This window comes from Melanerpes formicivorus, unplaced genomic scaffold (genome assembly GCF_026170545.1).
Source record: "Melanerpes formicivorus ecotype bairdi unplaced genomic scaffold, bMelFor1.0.p_v2 SCAF_6, whole genome shotgun sequence".
NCBI classification, from domain to species: domain Eukaryota; kingdom Metazoa; phylum Chordata; class Aves; order Piciformes; family Picidae; genus Melanerpes; species Melanerpes formicivorus.
The window spans coordinates 25459583-25475200 of NW_027142358.1; the positions used below are offsets into that span (position 1 = coordinate 25459583).

At 37.2% G+C, this 15618-nt stretch overlaps 1 protein-coding gene and 1 non-coding gene across 5 annotated transcripts in view; both read left to right on the plus strand.

Annotated features, from left to right (window-relative positions):
- CCAR1 (cell division cycle and apoptosis regulator 1) overlaps positions 1-15454 on the plus strand; it is a 30844-nt gene extending 15390 nt beyond the window's left edge. For 2 of the 4 annotated variants that reach the window (XM_068140168.1, XM_068140169.1), the window contains 14 exons: positions 532-698; positions 1426-1636; positions 2438-2521; positions 3044-3229; positions 4823-5014; positions 5441-5674; positions 5981-6092; positions 6340-6381; positions 7686-7768; positions 8790-8936; positions 9350-9470; positions 10000-10185; positions 10562-10767; positions 12048-13755. In XM_068140168.1, the coding sequence (XP_067996269.1) occupies positions 532-698; positions 1426-1636; positions 2438-2521; positions 3044-3229; positions 4823-5014; positions 5441-5674; positions 5981-6092; positions 6340-6381; positions 7686-7768; positions 8790-8936; positions 9350-9470; positions 10000-10185; positions 10562-10767; positions 12048-12107 (2031 nt within the window). In that variant the 3' untranslated portion in view covers positions 12108-13755. The other 2 variants (XM_068140167.1, XM_068140170.1) reach the window with 2 other exon arrangements.
- Positions 318-382, plus strand: LOC137442141 (small nucleolar RNA SNORD98). Its single transcript, XR_010987588.1, has one exon. It is a non-coding gene; the product is annotated as a small nucleolar RNA SNORD98 (small nucleolar RNA).
- Positions 15455-15618: the final 164 nt, after the last annotated feature.

Here is a 15618-nt window from a genome sequence, read left to right on the forward strand (position 1 = left end):
AAGAGAAGACAAATGAAGCAACAGTTAAGCACTGTAAGTGCAATTCTTGTTAACCTGAAAAAGCTGTAATCACTAGCGTTTCAGGACAGCACACACTTGTTTATCAATTAAGCTCCATGTTAAAGCAAATCAGAGTATTTGAATTTTTAGATATGCTTATGTGGTCTTTTGTAGCTTTGCTTTATCACTTTTAAGCAGGAAGATCTATAGAAGTGTATTGGAAGTAAAGAACTATTTAAAGTAGCATCTGTCTTGTTAGAAAGCTTGTAATTGCAAAGCAGTAAAGAAACTGGATGGAAAGTCTTGCAGACAAGAATGAGTGATGATGTTTTAAACCTATTCCATTTCTGAACTATCCTGTGGAAAAAAAATAACTGAACTCTTTCTTGACTGACTTTCATTTTCAGATTTCAAAATAATGTGACAGTTTACTCATGGATTTCAGTGTGTGTTCTGTGAAATAATCTTTGCACTTTGGGAAAATGACTTTACCCCTAGCAGGGGAACATTCAGAAGACTCTTTTTGTCTAGTTTTTAGTGGGTATGAAAGGCAAAGATGAAGCTATGGCTATTGGAGGACATTGGTCCCCATCACTGGATGGACCTGACCCAGAAAAGGACCCTTCTGTGCTGATAAAGACGGCTATTCGTTGTTGCAAGGCTCTTACAGGGATTGACTTAAGTGTGTGCACACAATGGTAAGTACTGTACTGCAGAACAAAGTACACTGTAGAAATACTTGTCTGTACCAGGAGTTTGAAGAAGGGGAGAAAAAAAAAAAAAAAGAGGTGGAAATCCCTCTTTTTCTTTGCCAGCTGCTCTTGGTAGTGCAGGTAAACTACTCAAAGGATGTTCTGTTTTGTAAGAAGCTTGATTGGTGCCAACTGTGCTGAACACTGCATTAAGAACTAATTAAAAATTCTGAATTTATTTTGACATGTTGCAATTTTTTACCGAATGTGCGTTGAAAATATTTTTCATTTTGTGCATAGCTGGAGAAGATCGTCAAGAGAACTTCATTTCATTGATCTTTTGTTATAAACAAATAGCCGTTCGTTATACAGCCATATTTTCTCTTCATGACTTCCAGCCCTGTTAGTACTCACTGCAGTTCCACTAATACCTCAGAAGTCTATTGCATGCTAAATTGGAAGTGCTTCAGCATTGTCTGTTTGCACATTAAACTCTCATCCACTAAACAACAAGTTAAATTAAAAGATTTTTGTTGGGTTTCCTCCTTCTTACTTGTGATACCGTTTTTACGAACATGCCAAAAGAGAAAATATGGCTTCCATAATTTTTTTCTTTAGATAAACTTCAAGGTCTTGCAGCAAAGTTTCTTTACTTGATGTGCTACAAGTGATCTAGGCTCTTTAAAATGTATTGTAGAATTTTTTTTCCAACATGCTTCTTCCCTTGCAACAGGTACCGTTTTGCAGAGATTCGCTACCATCGCCCTGAGGAGACCCACAAGGGGCGTACAGTTCCAGCTCATGTGGAGACAGTGGTTTTATTTTTCCCGGATGTTTGGCATTGCCTTCCCACCCGCTCAGAGTGGGAAACCCTCTCCCGAGGATACAAGCAGCAGCTGGTCGAGAAGCTTCAGGGTGAACGCAAGGAGGCTGATGGAGAACAGGCACTGAACGCTAATCCCTTTTTCTATTTCTGCTTCTCACAGGCACAGGAACACAGGCACAAAATGCACACCACATACTACACAACACACATACACAGGAGGAACATAACTGGTAACAGTGACTGGTAAACCAGCTTTCAGCAGTGTAGTGAATGTTGCTTTTTATTTCAGCTAGTTCACTAACTCTAAATGTGTATGCTGATACCACAAATGGAATTAAATTGTGCTTATGATGCGCAGAAAATTTTTTATCATAGATGTAGTTGCTGGAATCTGGGACCAGTTGTTGAGTGAGATGCAGTTTATGAGTAGCTGTCTTTAAGCATTTTGCCATTTTCTAAAACTTCTAAATTCTCTCTTGTGGCCAGTTCTAATTGTGATATTTGAAACTGAACAAACAGTAGTCTGAAACATCTGAATTTCAGGCCATGTGGCTGATCAACATCTTGGAATAAGGAAAGGTCTGACTGAATAAAGAGCAATCTGGGGGATTTAAAATCTAGGGGAAGATCACACACTGTGTGGTTGATGGAGACCAGCAGTGTCTGTGTAACCCCGATATGCTTTGTGGTGTTGCTTATCACCCTTTTGTGTTCCACAGATCTGGCTTGTATTGGCTGAGTGGCACTGTGATCATTTATAAAGTGGTAGAATGTGTGTGTGAACTTGTCTAAATAATAACTTTAGGAGAAGACTATCTGAAACAGTTCTGACCTTGCACAGATCAGCAACAGAATTTTAAAAAAGTAACTTAAATGCTTTCAAGCTTCTGAATGATAATTCCTAAATTTTATTTGTCAGGATGAAGAGGAAAAGGATGATGGAGAAGCTAAAGAGATCTCTACACCTACGCACTGGTCTAAACTGGATCCCAAAACAATGAAGGTATCTTCCTTGTTGATTTTATAGGTAGTAGATTGTGATCAAACATGCCTCCTGATTTTAATAAATGAATGGGGCTAATACAAGATATTCTGAGTTCTTGAACTTCATACAGTGAAAGGGTGTGTATGATACATTAACTGGAAAACAAAACTCCAATTACCTGCTTGTATCTACTAGCATTAAAAATGTGGGGTTTAAAATATTTCAATGGTCGTTTGAAAAGGCAGTAATTAGACAAAAATTTGTCAGGAGACATAATTAAAAGTTTCCTTGAAAAGAATAATAGTAATTAACTATTTCAGTGTAGTAAAATCTTTTCCCTGTCCTTGTGAAAAGTTCCTCAAGAAAGGGGTTCTTTGAGGAGAACACAGCTTTAGATATACCAGTAAATAATAGTGGTTTTCAGTACAGATTTTAAAAATACAGTTGACTTTTCAGTGCTTTATACTTAACCTTCTTCTGCTAATCAAATGTTTTTCTATGTCATTGGTTGATAGCACTTACAAAGCTTTTGTTTGCCAGGTAAATGACCTTCGCAAAGAATTAGAGAGTCGAACCCTTAGTTCTAAAGGACTGAAATCTCAGCTGATAGCTCGACTGACAAAGCAGCTAAAAGTAGAGGAACAAAAAGAAGAACAAAAGGAGCTGGAGAAGTCTGAGAAAGAAGAAGAAGAGGAGGAGGATAGGAAATCTGAAGATGACAAAGAGGTTAGGTTTTGGATCTATTTGGTTTAAGACTTAGTATATTTACATATAAAGTATATATAAAATTTGTGTACATATGTACAAGTGTAAAAAGTACAGGAATGTACATGTAGTTGTGTTGAGATTTTCCTAGTTCTCTTATGGCTGCACTGGGAACTCTTGCTGTAACTTAATCTGTGCAACTGGAATAAAATCTTGGCAGGTTTGAGTATCTTTATATCAGCACAGTCAGCTGAAATGTTTGGCTGCACTAGGGGTGTCTGAATTAATGTCAGTCCTTAAATGTAAGGAAAAATAAAATCCAAACTCTGTGCTTGAAGGGGCAAACCTACTTAATAAAATCTTAACTGCTTAAACCTAGGTGAAAAGCAGCTGCTTATTTGTTTTGGCTTCTAGTGGCATACAGGCCTTGGTTAATTACTGTGAGATGGGAGCAGGGCAGGTTCTAGGCTGTAAAAGGTCTAGTTTCTTCCTGTGGCAAATGGTTTGCTTAGGTTTATTTTTCTTCATTATGAAGCTTTAATTTTTCACTTTTGGGTAAACTTCTCTGTATTGAAGTTTCTTGATTTTACAGTTTGCTGTTTCAGTACTACTTAGTCTCTCTTGCTGTTCCTTAAGGATAAACAAGATCTGTACAGTAAGGCTGAAGTTCAACCACAGAGAAGGGACATAAATATCTGGAGAATATATTGTGTTAGTTGCTTTTAAACCTGCCTTTTTGTGTATTGTCTGCTAACCAATCTGAGATGATGTGAAATTTTATATGTGCATGGACCCTGTCGAGGGAGCAAAGGCCATGTGCTTGCTAATTCTCAGCTGCTGCCTTCTCCCTCAGTTTGGATGAGCTTCAGCTATCCTGAGGTTTCTTGCCAATTTTATTCAAGATTAGGGGAGGGAATTTTGAGTGTACGTGCTTGTTTGTTTGTTTTTTAAAAAGCACAAGCTCTACCATGACCTCTTTCCATACTCAGAGTAGTTTAATGTTTCTCTTTTGGCAGTCAGTAAGTAGCTTGGTATTATACCTTTTTTTAACCTTTTGTGTGATATGCATTACTTGTGTCTACAGAGATTGCTTATCCCATAATCAAAAGAGTCAAGTAGAATGTCACCTGGTAATTGTTAAAGCTGTGTTGGATATCTTTGGGAAGTTGATATATGAAGCCTTCATTCTTCCTATGTAAGGAATGAAACAGCTTAACGTACTGTACAGTTCTACATAAAAAAAACCTTTCAGGAGCACTGAATCCATTGCTAGCTTGCACACCATATTTTTGAAGTGAACAAGCTCAAGTCCTTCCACTGTTGAAAAAACATGCTATGGGTAGCACCATGAGATAGTTGGAGGTACTAGTTGGAAGGTACACTGTGGGCGAAACAACACTTAACGATCTACTTTGTGATGCTCAGGCTTCCAGTTAGCTTGGCCAAGTGTTGGCAGTGCACAAGTATATGTTCTGTGACTTCTGTCTTCTGTGTTGAATTCAGCAGCTTTGGCTTTCCTTTTTTGAAAGCAGTGAGTGATGAAAATAATATATGGGATGAAACCTCAGCTTTGGAATATACTGTATGTAATTTTTTTCCCCCCCTTCTTTTTAGGAAGAGGAAAGGAAGCGTCAAGAGGAAATGGAACGTCAGCGGCGGGAGAGACGTTACATCCTGCCTGATGAGCCAGCAATCATTGTACATCCCAACTGGGCAGCAAAGAGTGGGAAATTTGACTGTAGCATTATGTCTCTTAGTGTTCTTCTGGACTATAGATTAGAAGATAATAAAGAACATTCCTTTGAGGTGAGTCAGCTACACTATGGACAGCTAGCCGTTCTTGCTTCTTTTTCATCATGTGGTAATGTCGGTGGTGTTAAATTATACAAGTTTTATAATAGCGTGGCAGAAGACTACTTCAGTAAGGTAGTTTCATTGTGCAGTCCCTAGAAATAATTGTCCAGTCTTTGGTACACTACTAGAGCAGTACAGTCACTGACAGGAAACTGAGTTTATACAGCAAGTCTACATCCTAAACTACATCAGTAAAGGAAAGAAGCATTTTGATGAAGTTCAGAATAGATAGTAAGAAATCTGACATGACTTAAAATTCTGCTGTGATGAAAGCTGGTAAGATAGTACCTCATAGCCATTTAATAATAAATGTACATACATTTAAGTGTATATGTTTTAAAACTCCTTGTACGTTCTCTCTTTGTTCTTTATCTGCAGGTATCATTGTTTGCAGAACTTTTCAATGAAATGCTTCAGAGAGATTTTGGTGTCAGAATTTACAAAGCACTGATCTCTCTCCCAGAGAGGGAGGACAAAAAGGACAAAAAAAGCAAAAAAGATGAGAGGAAAGAAAAAAAAGAAGAAAAAGATGATGAAACAGATGATCCAAAACCGAAGAGGAGAAAATCTGGAGATGATAAAGATAAAAAAGAAGATAGAGACGAAAAGAAGGTCTGCAGCTAGCTCATATGAAGTACTATACTGTCTGGATCAATATTAAACTGGCTTTATTTGAATTTTACTTTATTGCTTTTGAAAATGGGTTTCAGAGTGTTAGTTAATTGATTTGACTGACTGATCTCTCTTTAAACATGCTTCAACTATATACAGTTATTTTCACCTTCAGCTATAACACATAGATTTATATTTGTGACTAAATATAAACATGCCAATTTTGAATATGTGGTAATAAGGTTTTTTGCTTCCCTAGTTTTTTGGTGTTCCAACTGTTTACATTTTGGGGAACTTTTTTTACAGAGGGAAGATAAAAGAAAAGATGACTCTAAAGATGAAGAAGAAACTGAAGATGACAACAATCAAGAAGAATATGATCCAATGGAAGCAGAAGAGGCTGAAGACGAAGATGAAGGTATCTTGAATTAGAAATTTCATGGCTTTCATAAAATTAATTGCCACTGAGCATGTCCCTTCAAGCTGGAGTATGCACTGGAACTAGACCATTTTAAATTGTGTTAATAGTCTGATTTTATTTAGTAGTTCTGACCAGGCCTACTGGAAATGTAAGTGCCTTTATGTGGGGCATTGTGTGAACATAGTTAACTACCTGTGGTACTCAAAGCAAGGCATGCATATAGAAGCGGTTTTATGTTTTTCAGAATGCAGACCACTCGCAACTCCCATTGAAGTCAGTAGGAGATGTGAGTATTCAGCACCTCTGAAAAACCAGGCCACTTTGAAGTGCCTAACTTCCTGTTCTTCAATTCTGAAATATTATCCTATTTTTTACTAGGCCAGAACATAGTGCGGGGTGTTAGGAGTGGATTTCTGTTTGGGTGGAGTTGTTTGCCTGAAGAAATGGGGAAAGGGGATGGGAAACTTTCCTGTCTCCAGGGCTCTCTTTCTCTGCTCAGATGCAGGAAGGTGTAAGACACTATGTATGCTTTTTGTCTTGTTTCTTTGTTTTTTGTCCTTTAGTAGAGAGTCTTTGCTGGAGATACAGGCTTGAACTGCTTAGATATTGCAGTCCCAGCATTCAGCCTTAAAAAAAAATGGTTCTAATTTGTGGTTTCTAAAGTAACTCCCATTTAATTATAATCTGGTTGTGAGGGTGCCCTAGGCTTGCCTGTTGTGTGCAAGTGCTTCTGCTTCCCATAATCTCTCCTTGTGCCATTCTCAGCCAGAGCTGCTGAGAACAGTCCAACACACCAGGGGGTGTTAGCAAAATTAGACAAGTGTTGTGACACATACTTCTGTCCAGAGTTTTCCCCACAAGAAAGGTGAGCTTAAAGCTGAACTTGGCACATGGTTCTGTGACCAAGGATTTTCACATAAGGTAGAGAGCTGCGTGCCATAATCCATCCCTGCAGTGTCACATTCTTGTTTCCTGTTCAGTCTGCCTTAAAACCAAAACCCTGCAGTCTGTCACTCACATCTAATAAGCAGTGTGATGTGTAATTTCTTGGAAATTCTAAATTACAGCATCAGTAGTATCTTGCTTAGACATGAGTATAAACACATTCTTCTAATTATGTAGTTGATTCAGGGTTTAAGATATAAAATATATGAGAGTAAATAGTACTCAGGATAAAATCATCCTAATGGGAATAATGGTAGCTGAATGCAGACTCTGCCAAGCCTCATTAGGGAGAATTGTGGTAATCTTCTGTACACACTTCAGTAGATGATGTTGGCAGAACTCATTTTTGGCCTAGTTAGCATTTGTTTCAGCTTTTCTATCCTCTGTGTATGAAAGAAACATGGAAGGGGAAACATGATAACTGGTCTATATTAAAATAAGACTGGAGAAAAACAAAAAACTTTGTAGGAGTCACTTACATGCCCTTTTCTTGCACGTTTTGGTTTTGTTGTTTTCCTAGGAAATATACTCATTTCAGCTACTTGAGGGTTTATGTGAACTTTTTTTCATGAGCATCTGTGTTTTGAGATAATGGTCATAGAATAATGTGCTGTGGCTATGTTGAATTTTCTTTTTATTTTACAGACAGGGAGGAAGAGGAAATGAACAAACGGGAGGACAGAAGAGAGGGAAATAGGCATTGTAAAGAGAGGGCGTCTAAAGATAAAGTAATTAACACCTTTCTTAACAACTGCATATAACCTTGTTAGAGGTGTCCTAATTAGAGCTTAACTTCTATTATAAGACTTATTTGCACTCCTTGGTTCCTTCAGCACTTCTGGACTGAAACATGAAGTGTATATAGAAGTTAGGGAACATGTGACAACTCTGGGTAAGGTACCTACCAGCTGCTTTCCCTCACATTTTGAAGTTCATTGGATAAAAACTGTTGGCAAAACGTTCCTCATATGAGATTCTGATCAGGCAGAGATGTGAGGACTAATGTCATCCATACATGTCAGAGGCATCAGATGTGATTATTGTATCCATTCTTTTCAACTTCTGTATTCTTAGTTAAAAAAAGCAGACAGACAATTTGTTTGATAAATTGGCTTTTCAGTTGTGAAGCTTGGAATCATTTTCTGATGTTTTTATATCTCCCTGTGTTTTGCGGTGTGAGGCTAACAGCTTGCCTCCACAATTCAGATTAAGGAATGGCATGTTTGATTTGTTACAATGAAACTTTCTTTGTAAGTGCAAGAATAAATTAAGTTTCTAATATTTTTTTTTTTTTTAAGGAAAAATAGGAGATGTAGGAATAATGGGTAAAGACAGTCTGCAGCACTGCTGTAGCTGTGAGAGCTGGATGCTTTATTCATGACATGTTTTATGGGGGTTTCACTTTGAAAACAGCTGTACAATAAAATACATGATCGAGAGGAGAAAGGATGTTTCCTGTTACTTTGACTAGGCTAACTATTCCTTTTTTTCGTGTATTTGCATAAAGAAAAGAATGGTGTCTACCAGGTGTTGCTGTCCATTGTGCTGTAATCCTTTTAAGATGACCTAACTAGCTTGCTTCTATTTCAGTTCAGTAGCTAAATGCTGATTGTAGTATCACTTGATTGAAAGCAATGATAAAACAAACAGAGGAAAACTCCTGTTAACTGACGGGTTTGTGTGGTTTTAGTAGATGATGGGGAAGTGATATTTGAATTTGCTAACTGTCCTGTTGTGGACTTTTTGTAGGAGAAAGACAAGACACAGATGGTAACCGTTAATAGGGATCTCCTGATGGCTTTTGTTTATTTTGATCAAAGTCACTGTGGATACCTTCTGGAGAAGGACATGGAGGAGATACTGTACACTCTTGGACTACACCTGTCACGTGCTCAGGTTTTGTATAGTCATAGAAACCTCTTGGAAATTATTGTAGGAATGCTGTAAATGGCCTGAATATAGTTTAGCTTCTAAAGGCTGTTGCTTACATACTTGATCCCTGGGGGTTATGTAGCCACTTCATATTTACAGTGAAACACTAGTTGAATCTTTTGTAAATTGAAAAGGTGATATGTGGTGAAGTTTGAGTCTCCCAATATGCCCATATTGTACATGGAGCTCTTGTCTTAAAATTATTTTATCTCTTTGTTTTTTGGTTTTGTTCCCTAGCTTGTTAACATTTTAAGCCCCAGTATGTTCAAGTTAAAACTGTGCAATCTCTAAATTTTCAAGGTTGAAACATTCTTGTTAGTACAGAGGTATTAGATCACCTAAGTAACACCATATTTCTTCCTATGGCTGTGTTTTAGGTCAAGAAGCTACTTAATAAAGTAGTGCTTAGAGAATCTTGCTTTTACAGAAGACTAACAGATACTTCTAAAGATGAAGAAAACCAAGAAGAGTCTGAGGAGCTACAGGAAGATATGTTAGGTGGGGTTTGGGGTTTTTTTTTATGCCACAAATTTGCAGAGAATGGTTTCTGTGTAGATGAGAGGTTTGAGATAAATGGCTTTCTTGCAGAAACTAATATAGGTCTGCAGGAAACCTGCCAGTTTGGAAACATGAATCTTGGGTATTTCATAAATTACAGTATTTCTGGTTTCCAACACATTTTGTTGTATCTTTAGGGTAAATCACAATACTTTGGAACAGGAAGGCGGGCTGAGGTTAATGTTAATTGTTGATGAACAGTGTTTCTCATTCGTAGCACTTTTGCAGTCAGGAGGATCAGTGCTTTGAAGACAAATCAGTGCAGCAAGGAGGTATAGAAGAATGTCATGGAAGAGCATGCTTCTTTTGGTGGGGGGGGGAAGTGGGAATTAGGGTAAGGAATGGGGAGAGCTATGTAAGGAATAGCCCAGCAAACTTGAATCTATTATTTTAAGAAGTTTTTGAGGTTGTTACTAGAACTGAAAAATGACAGAGTGACTCTTTCCTAATGCTACTTAATTTAATGCAGGAAACAGATTACTGCTGCCATCGCCAACTGTAAAGCAAGAATCAAAAGCCATAGAAGAGAATGTTGGCCTCATTGTGTACAACGGGGCTATGGTGGACGTTGGGAGCCTTCTGCAGAAGCTGGAGAAGAGTGAAAGAGTGCGGGCAGAGATAGAACAAAAACTTCAGTTACTAGAAGAAAAAACAGGTGAGATGTTACTTTGAAGGTGGTACTTACACAGATGCAAGACACTGAGACTTCTTAAGTAGCTAAACCAATTGAGTAATTTTGATTATCTAAATTCCTTAGCTGTTTCCTTACTGTAAACTATTTTCTATTTCCTGAGCCCTTTAAGCTTGCACACAATTACTATTGTTGCCATCGTTAGCATGCTGAAATGTTTTTATAGTTATTACTCAGGCTGAACATAAGCCTTCCAAATGTCATCAGAATTGCGTATTTTCAAATAGTAATGCACTGTAGTCCTTTAAAAATTAGTAGTTGTGGTATTGGCATGTAAATGGAATATTAAGATAAAAAGTGCCCAGCATTGGTGGTGACTGCCTTTTCTTCTTTCTTTAAGATGAGGATGAAAAGACCATACTACAACTGGAGAATTCTAACAAAAGTCTATCTGCGGAGCTCAAAGAAGCGAAAAAGGACCTTGGCCAACTGCAAGAAAATTTGAAGATCTCAGATGATAAAAATTTGCAATTTGAGGGTCAGCTGAATAAGACAATCAAAAACTTAGCTACTGTTATGGAAGAAATAGAGAGTGTTCTTAAACAGGTTAGAATTGTTTAATTCCATTGTTTATTATTGTGTTCAAGCTTCTTGTAGACTTTAGTTACCAGAACAAAAACTTCTGAATAAAAAAACAAAAGAACAACATCACTTTCTGAAGAGTTCAGGGCAGTAGTATCTTAACATATATGTAAGATGCTCAGTGCAGTACTGATTATTGAAAGATAATAAATAAAATGTGTTTTTTTTTTCTAAGCTTGAAACACATGTTCTTGACTGAAATGTTTTTTTAATATGTGGAGATGTTAATGTAAATATCAACTTGTCTTACTGTTTTCATGTTCTGATCTTGTCCATCCCCAGGAGTCCAAATCTTCTTCCATTTGTTCAGTTAAGAGTGATTTTTTTTTAATTTTTTTTTTTTTAATCCCCTAGGCAGAACTGACAAATTTGAATTTATGTGTGGGTATTAAATGAGCAAACCACAGTGCTACAGAGCATTTCTATCCTCATACAGAAAGGTGGTTGCATAATGCCTAGAAAGCCACAAGGGCCCATGAAGTAAGGCTGGGTATAGGTAGGGTAGGGTATAAAGGGTACTGAGTGGCCATCTGGTACTATGAGGAAGGCTTGCTTCTACAGCTTTGCATCTACAAAAGCTTGAAAACAAAACCATACATAAAACCCTAGAAAACTTTGAAAAATATTAGAACTACTCCTCTCATTTGAGGATACAAGTGATGTATCATCTAAGTCACTAGCAGTACCTCGCAGCCATCTGTCATCAGTATTACGCGTTCCTATGCTTCACTACATGTCATAGCCCAGCTGCTTAACCAGAACCTGCTGAAGGCACTGCATAAACCTCTTTTGCCCTTATCTCAGTTAAATAGCCTTGCTAATTCTGTCTGCTATTTTTGAGATGACAGCCTAGTGTTTTTAGGTGGTATTTTACACCAGAGCTGCTCTTGTCAATTGCTGTCTTAATTTAATGGATTTTTTAAGAACTTTTTACTTGCTCTTTAAAACAAACAAAAAGCAAAACAAACCCTGCACATCCAAAACCTTAGAAACAAGAAAATGAGGTTTCTGGGGATGTGCTTCTCTTCAGAAGTGCTTAGGTCACATTTTATTTCTGCCCTCATGATTTTTTTGGTATGGTACTGGAAATAGGAATTGCTTATAACTAAACTGAGTAAGATACCAGTTCACATAGTATTTAAAGTTGACACCAAAGACTGTATTTGCCTCATGCTGTTTTACAGTTCTCAGGAGAAATATCACTTCTAGAACTCATGTTATCATCTTCCTTTTATCTTTTAAAGGATATTGTGAAGAATGAAGAGAAAGATCAGAAATCCAAAGAAAACGGAGCAAACGTATGATAAACCTGCTGCTGTTCAGAAGAATGGTGTTACATAATGTAATATAAATCATGATACCAGAATGTATGGGGAGTGATGCATGTTTGATTTTAATAGTATAAATATCTTAGTTCCAAAAGATGTATAAAGTTTTATGAACATGAGTGTCTACTTCGGAAGATTGCTTGTAATTCTTAGCATTCAATTTGAGACACTCCTTGAGTGAAGATAATTTTGCATTGCAAAATGTTTTAGGATGAACTTTGTTATAGTTTTAACCCTAACAAAGTTCGTCAACATGATGAACAGTAGCAAGTATTTAATTACCAAATGTTTTTCATGAAAGTCTAGTGAAATCAGAATTTTTCATTATTTATAGAATTGCCATTTTTAGGTTTTTTTGGTTTTATTTCGGTCTAATTAGTCTTTTTAAATTCAACTATAAATCACAAAGTAGCATGCTGCTTAATTTTTCAAGTAAAGATTTTTAAAAAAACAAAAAAAAAGCTTCTGGCATTTTTTTTTCTTTTACTTCTCACAAGTTTCTTTTCCCTTCCAAATGTAACTTTCTTTCCCAGAGCTGCTTGTATTAAAGGCTCCCAATATGCAGTAGTTCAGATGAGTTAAAGCAATAGAAACCTACCCGAATACTGTTGGGATTGTGAGATTTACATGAAGTTACATGGGCCTGTTTTAAGTGTATGTCATTTATGTTCCTTTATTATTCTCATCTTTGGATTAATATGTATGCTCCTTTTAAAAAACAAGTGCAGTGTATTAAAGTGTATGGTTGGATACCAGGCCAGTAGATGTCAGAATGATGCCTTCATGGAGAAAAAAGCTACCGCTGTTAGCCACTTTCAATGAAATTTGGACATTTTTCTTAATATATGTAATTATTTCAGAGAGTCCAACAAAAGAATGGATACACAAGTTTATCAGTCCTCTCATGTTATAATTCCTAAGGAGCAAGGAGACACAACTCAGTTGCTTTGAAGTGGGCAAGATTACCTGCCTTTGTGTTCACAAATCACCAGAGATCTAAACTTTAAATTTAATGTGACATCGTTGTCAGAGGCAACTTAGTCAATGTGAAATATGAACAATTATATTTTGGTGCAACTTCCAGGAAATTTAAGGGGTTTGAAGGTTGGGACAGAGGTGTTTTCTTACAGAAATGGTTTATTTTAGCAGACATTTTCTTTTGTAGCCTAAATGTCCTAGGTAACTAAATACCTGTTAGGAGAGTTCAAGTGCCATAATATGTATGAATACCTACATGGAAACTCATGTAGCTTTACTGAGATACACATTAGAATGCCTGAATTTATGTTCAAAAGAGTCTAAGCTGGTGCTTTTATCTTCTAACTTTTCTCTGCCCTTTTGGAGCTAGACAAGTCAGTATCTTTTTATTAAAATAACATGCATAAGCTTCCCCTTATTCATCTCAGTCAAGGCACTGTGTAATAATCTTAACTGTTCACACTAAAGTAGGGAGTACTCTAAAAACAGTGATTATTGCATGCTTTATGAATTAAGAGATAGTATCCCATTAGAATGACTGAATGAGGTTGGTGATACTAATCTTCCAAGGAGCATTATCTGTGCTGTACAGGTGGTGTTAACAAATTCTTTTGTAATCAGATTCTATTTTTCACCTTTACCTTTGTACCAGTTGCTGACGGCATGTTTCGCTTCCGACGCTGAGCACCGTTTTATTTACATGGACTTGAAAGGATCACATTTGGAATACTTTGCTCATTCACTTTCAGCAGTACATGTCAACATCCAAGAAAATAATTCTAGAGCTCAAGAGAACATCTTTTTAGGCACACTGAAATACCTGTTGAAATATTTTCCTGGGGTCTTTTTACCTCAATCTGCTGAGCTGAAAGTAGTTGTTGGAACAAGCAGGCCTCATCGTGCATTTCAGCAAGCAGCCCTGTGAGATAGCTAGTAGAATTATGCATTTTTTTACAGTGTTTAAGAAAAAAAGCTGTTGGAATTAGTGTAATCCTTCTCTATATTGCTTTGATGTAATAGTGTTTTGGATACTATGTACAGTCTGCATTGATGTTGGAAAGAAAGTTAAAAGGGTGAAGAATAAAGAAGAGAAAAGGTTTTGTGATCCATGCAGAGCTTGACCAGTCTCCTGGAGCGCAGTTAATCTGCGGAAGAACAGACACTTCTACAGACTTTTAAGTTGCTTTACCAAGCAGCGCAAGGTTCTGTATGTACACAGCATCAATGCTGATCATTAACTGAAGCTCCTTGGTAATATTCCCAGGAATAAAATTAATTCTTAAGAAAATTGAATTGAGTATCAGTCATGGAGGTTTGGAGAAGCAACCTTCTGTCAGTTTTATTTTCTGAATGATACTGTTTTTCATGACCACACTTCCTATCTCATGGGCTTTCTAGGTCTTTCTGTAACAGCTGTGGGTGAAAGACTGGTTAAAGTGAGCATAAGGCAGGTCTTACTCTGATGTCTCAACATCCACTTTGTGGTTTAAAAAATAACCATATGCGCTCTGTGGACAATAGTAGATCTCAGACTACTACCTTGTTTTGTCTGTGAAGAAAGCACTACTACAGCAGGCTGATAAATTAAATCTGGTCTTAGTTTAGAGATTATTTCCCTCCTCTTTTATTCTGTCTAGTATGGGGGTATTAATTAGCTAAACCCTTAAAATGTTGCCTTCAGGCTAATGGATGCCTGACTAAGGCTGGAAGGGAAGTCTCAAGTGATACACCTGCATGCAAAATGGTCTATCTAAAGCAGATTGATTTACTTCTGCTCTGGTAATGAAAAGGCCAAAGTGTATAGTTTCAGTGCTACATAGCAACAGTGGCAAACAGACCAGTAGTGTGTTTTTGCCAAAGTTGTCTGAAGTGTTGAGGATTGCATGCAGGGTAACAGAGCTGCTTACAGTACCGCTGCATGTTCTACTGGGGTGAAGTCACGCAATATTTTCTTGACTCACCCAATGCTTGCTGCTTCTGCCTGTAGTGCCTGGAGACTGCTGCGAAATACTTGCCAGTGATTGCCTGGTTTATCCAATGTCCTCTGGCTCAGCCTAGGGTGCCCTGAAGTGTACAAAGGAGAAGTTAGAATTATCCATGCAGTGCTTGCGAGTTTCCACAGAGACAGCATTTACCACTGAGTTGTTCCAGAGCCTAATGTTATGAAGCCTGATTCTTTAACAACATTTTTTTTCCCAATGTTTAATTGCTTTGAGAGAGTTGAATGGCTTTCAGTCCATCTTTCTGCTGGGTAACATATTGTCTGAATACCTGTTTGGACTTACATGACAGCTAATTTCACTGATTTTATCACGAATGTGCACAAAACCTGTTTTTTCTCTCTGCTTCTTTGTAATCTTTGTGTACCCAGGTCCTGTTCTTACCTTGAATGCATTTATTCAGTGCAGTTTATATTTTAAAATATAAAATACAAAAATCTTTGTTGAGTGACTGAGTCTTATGGCCAGCAACAGGTTGCAAAATGTATAGGTAGCACAGTCAGTACCCT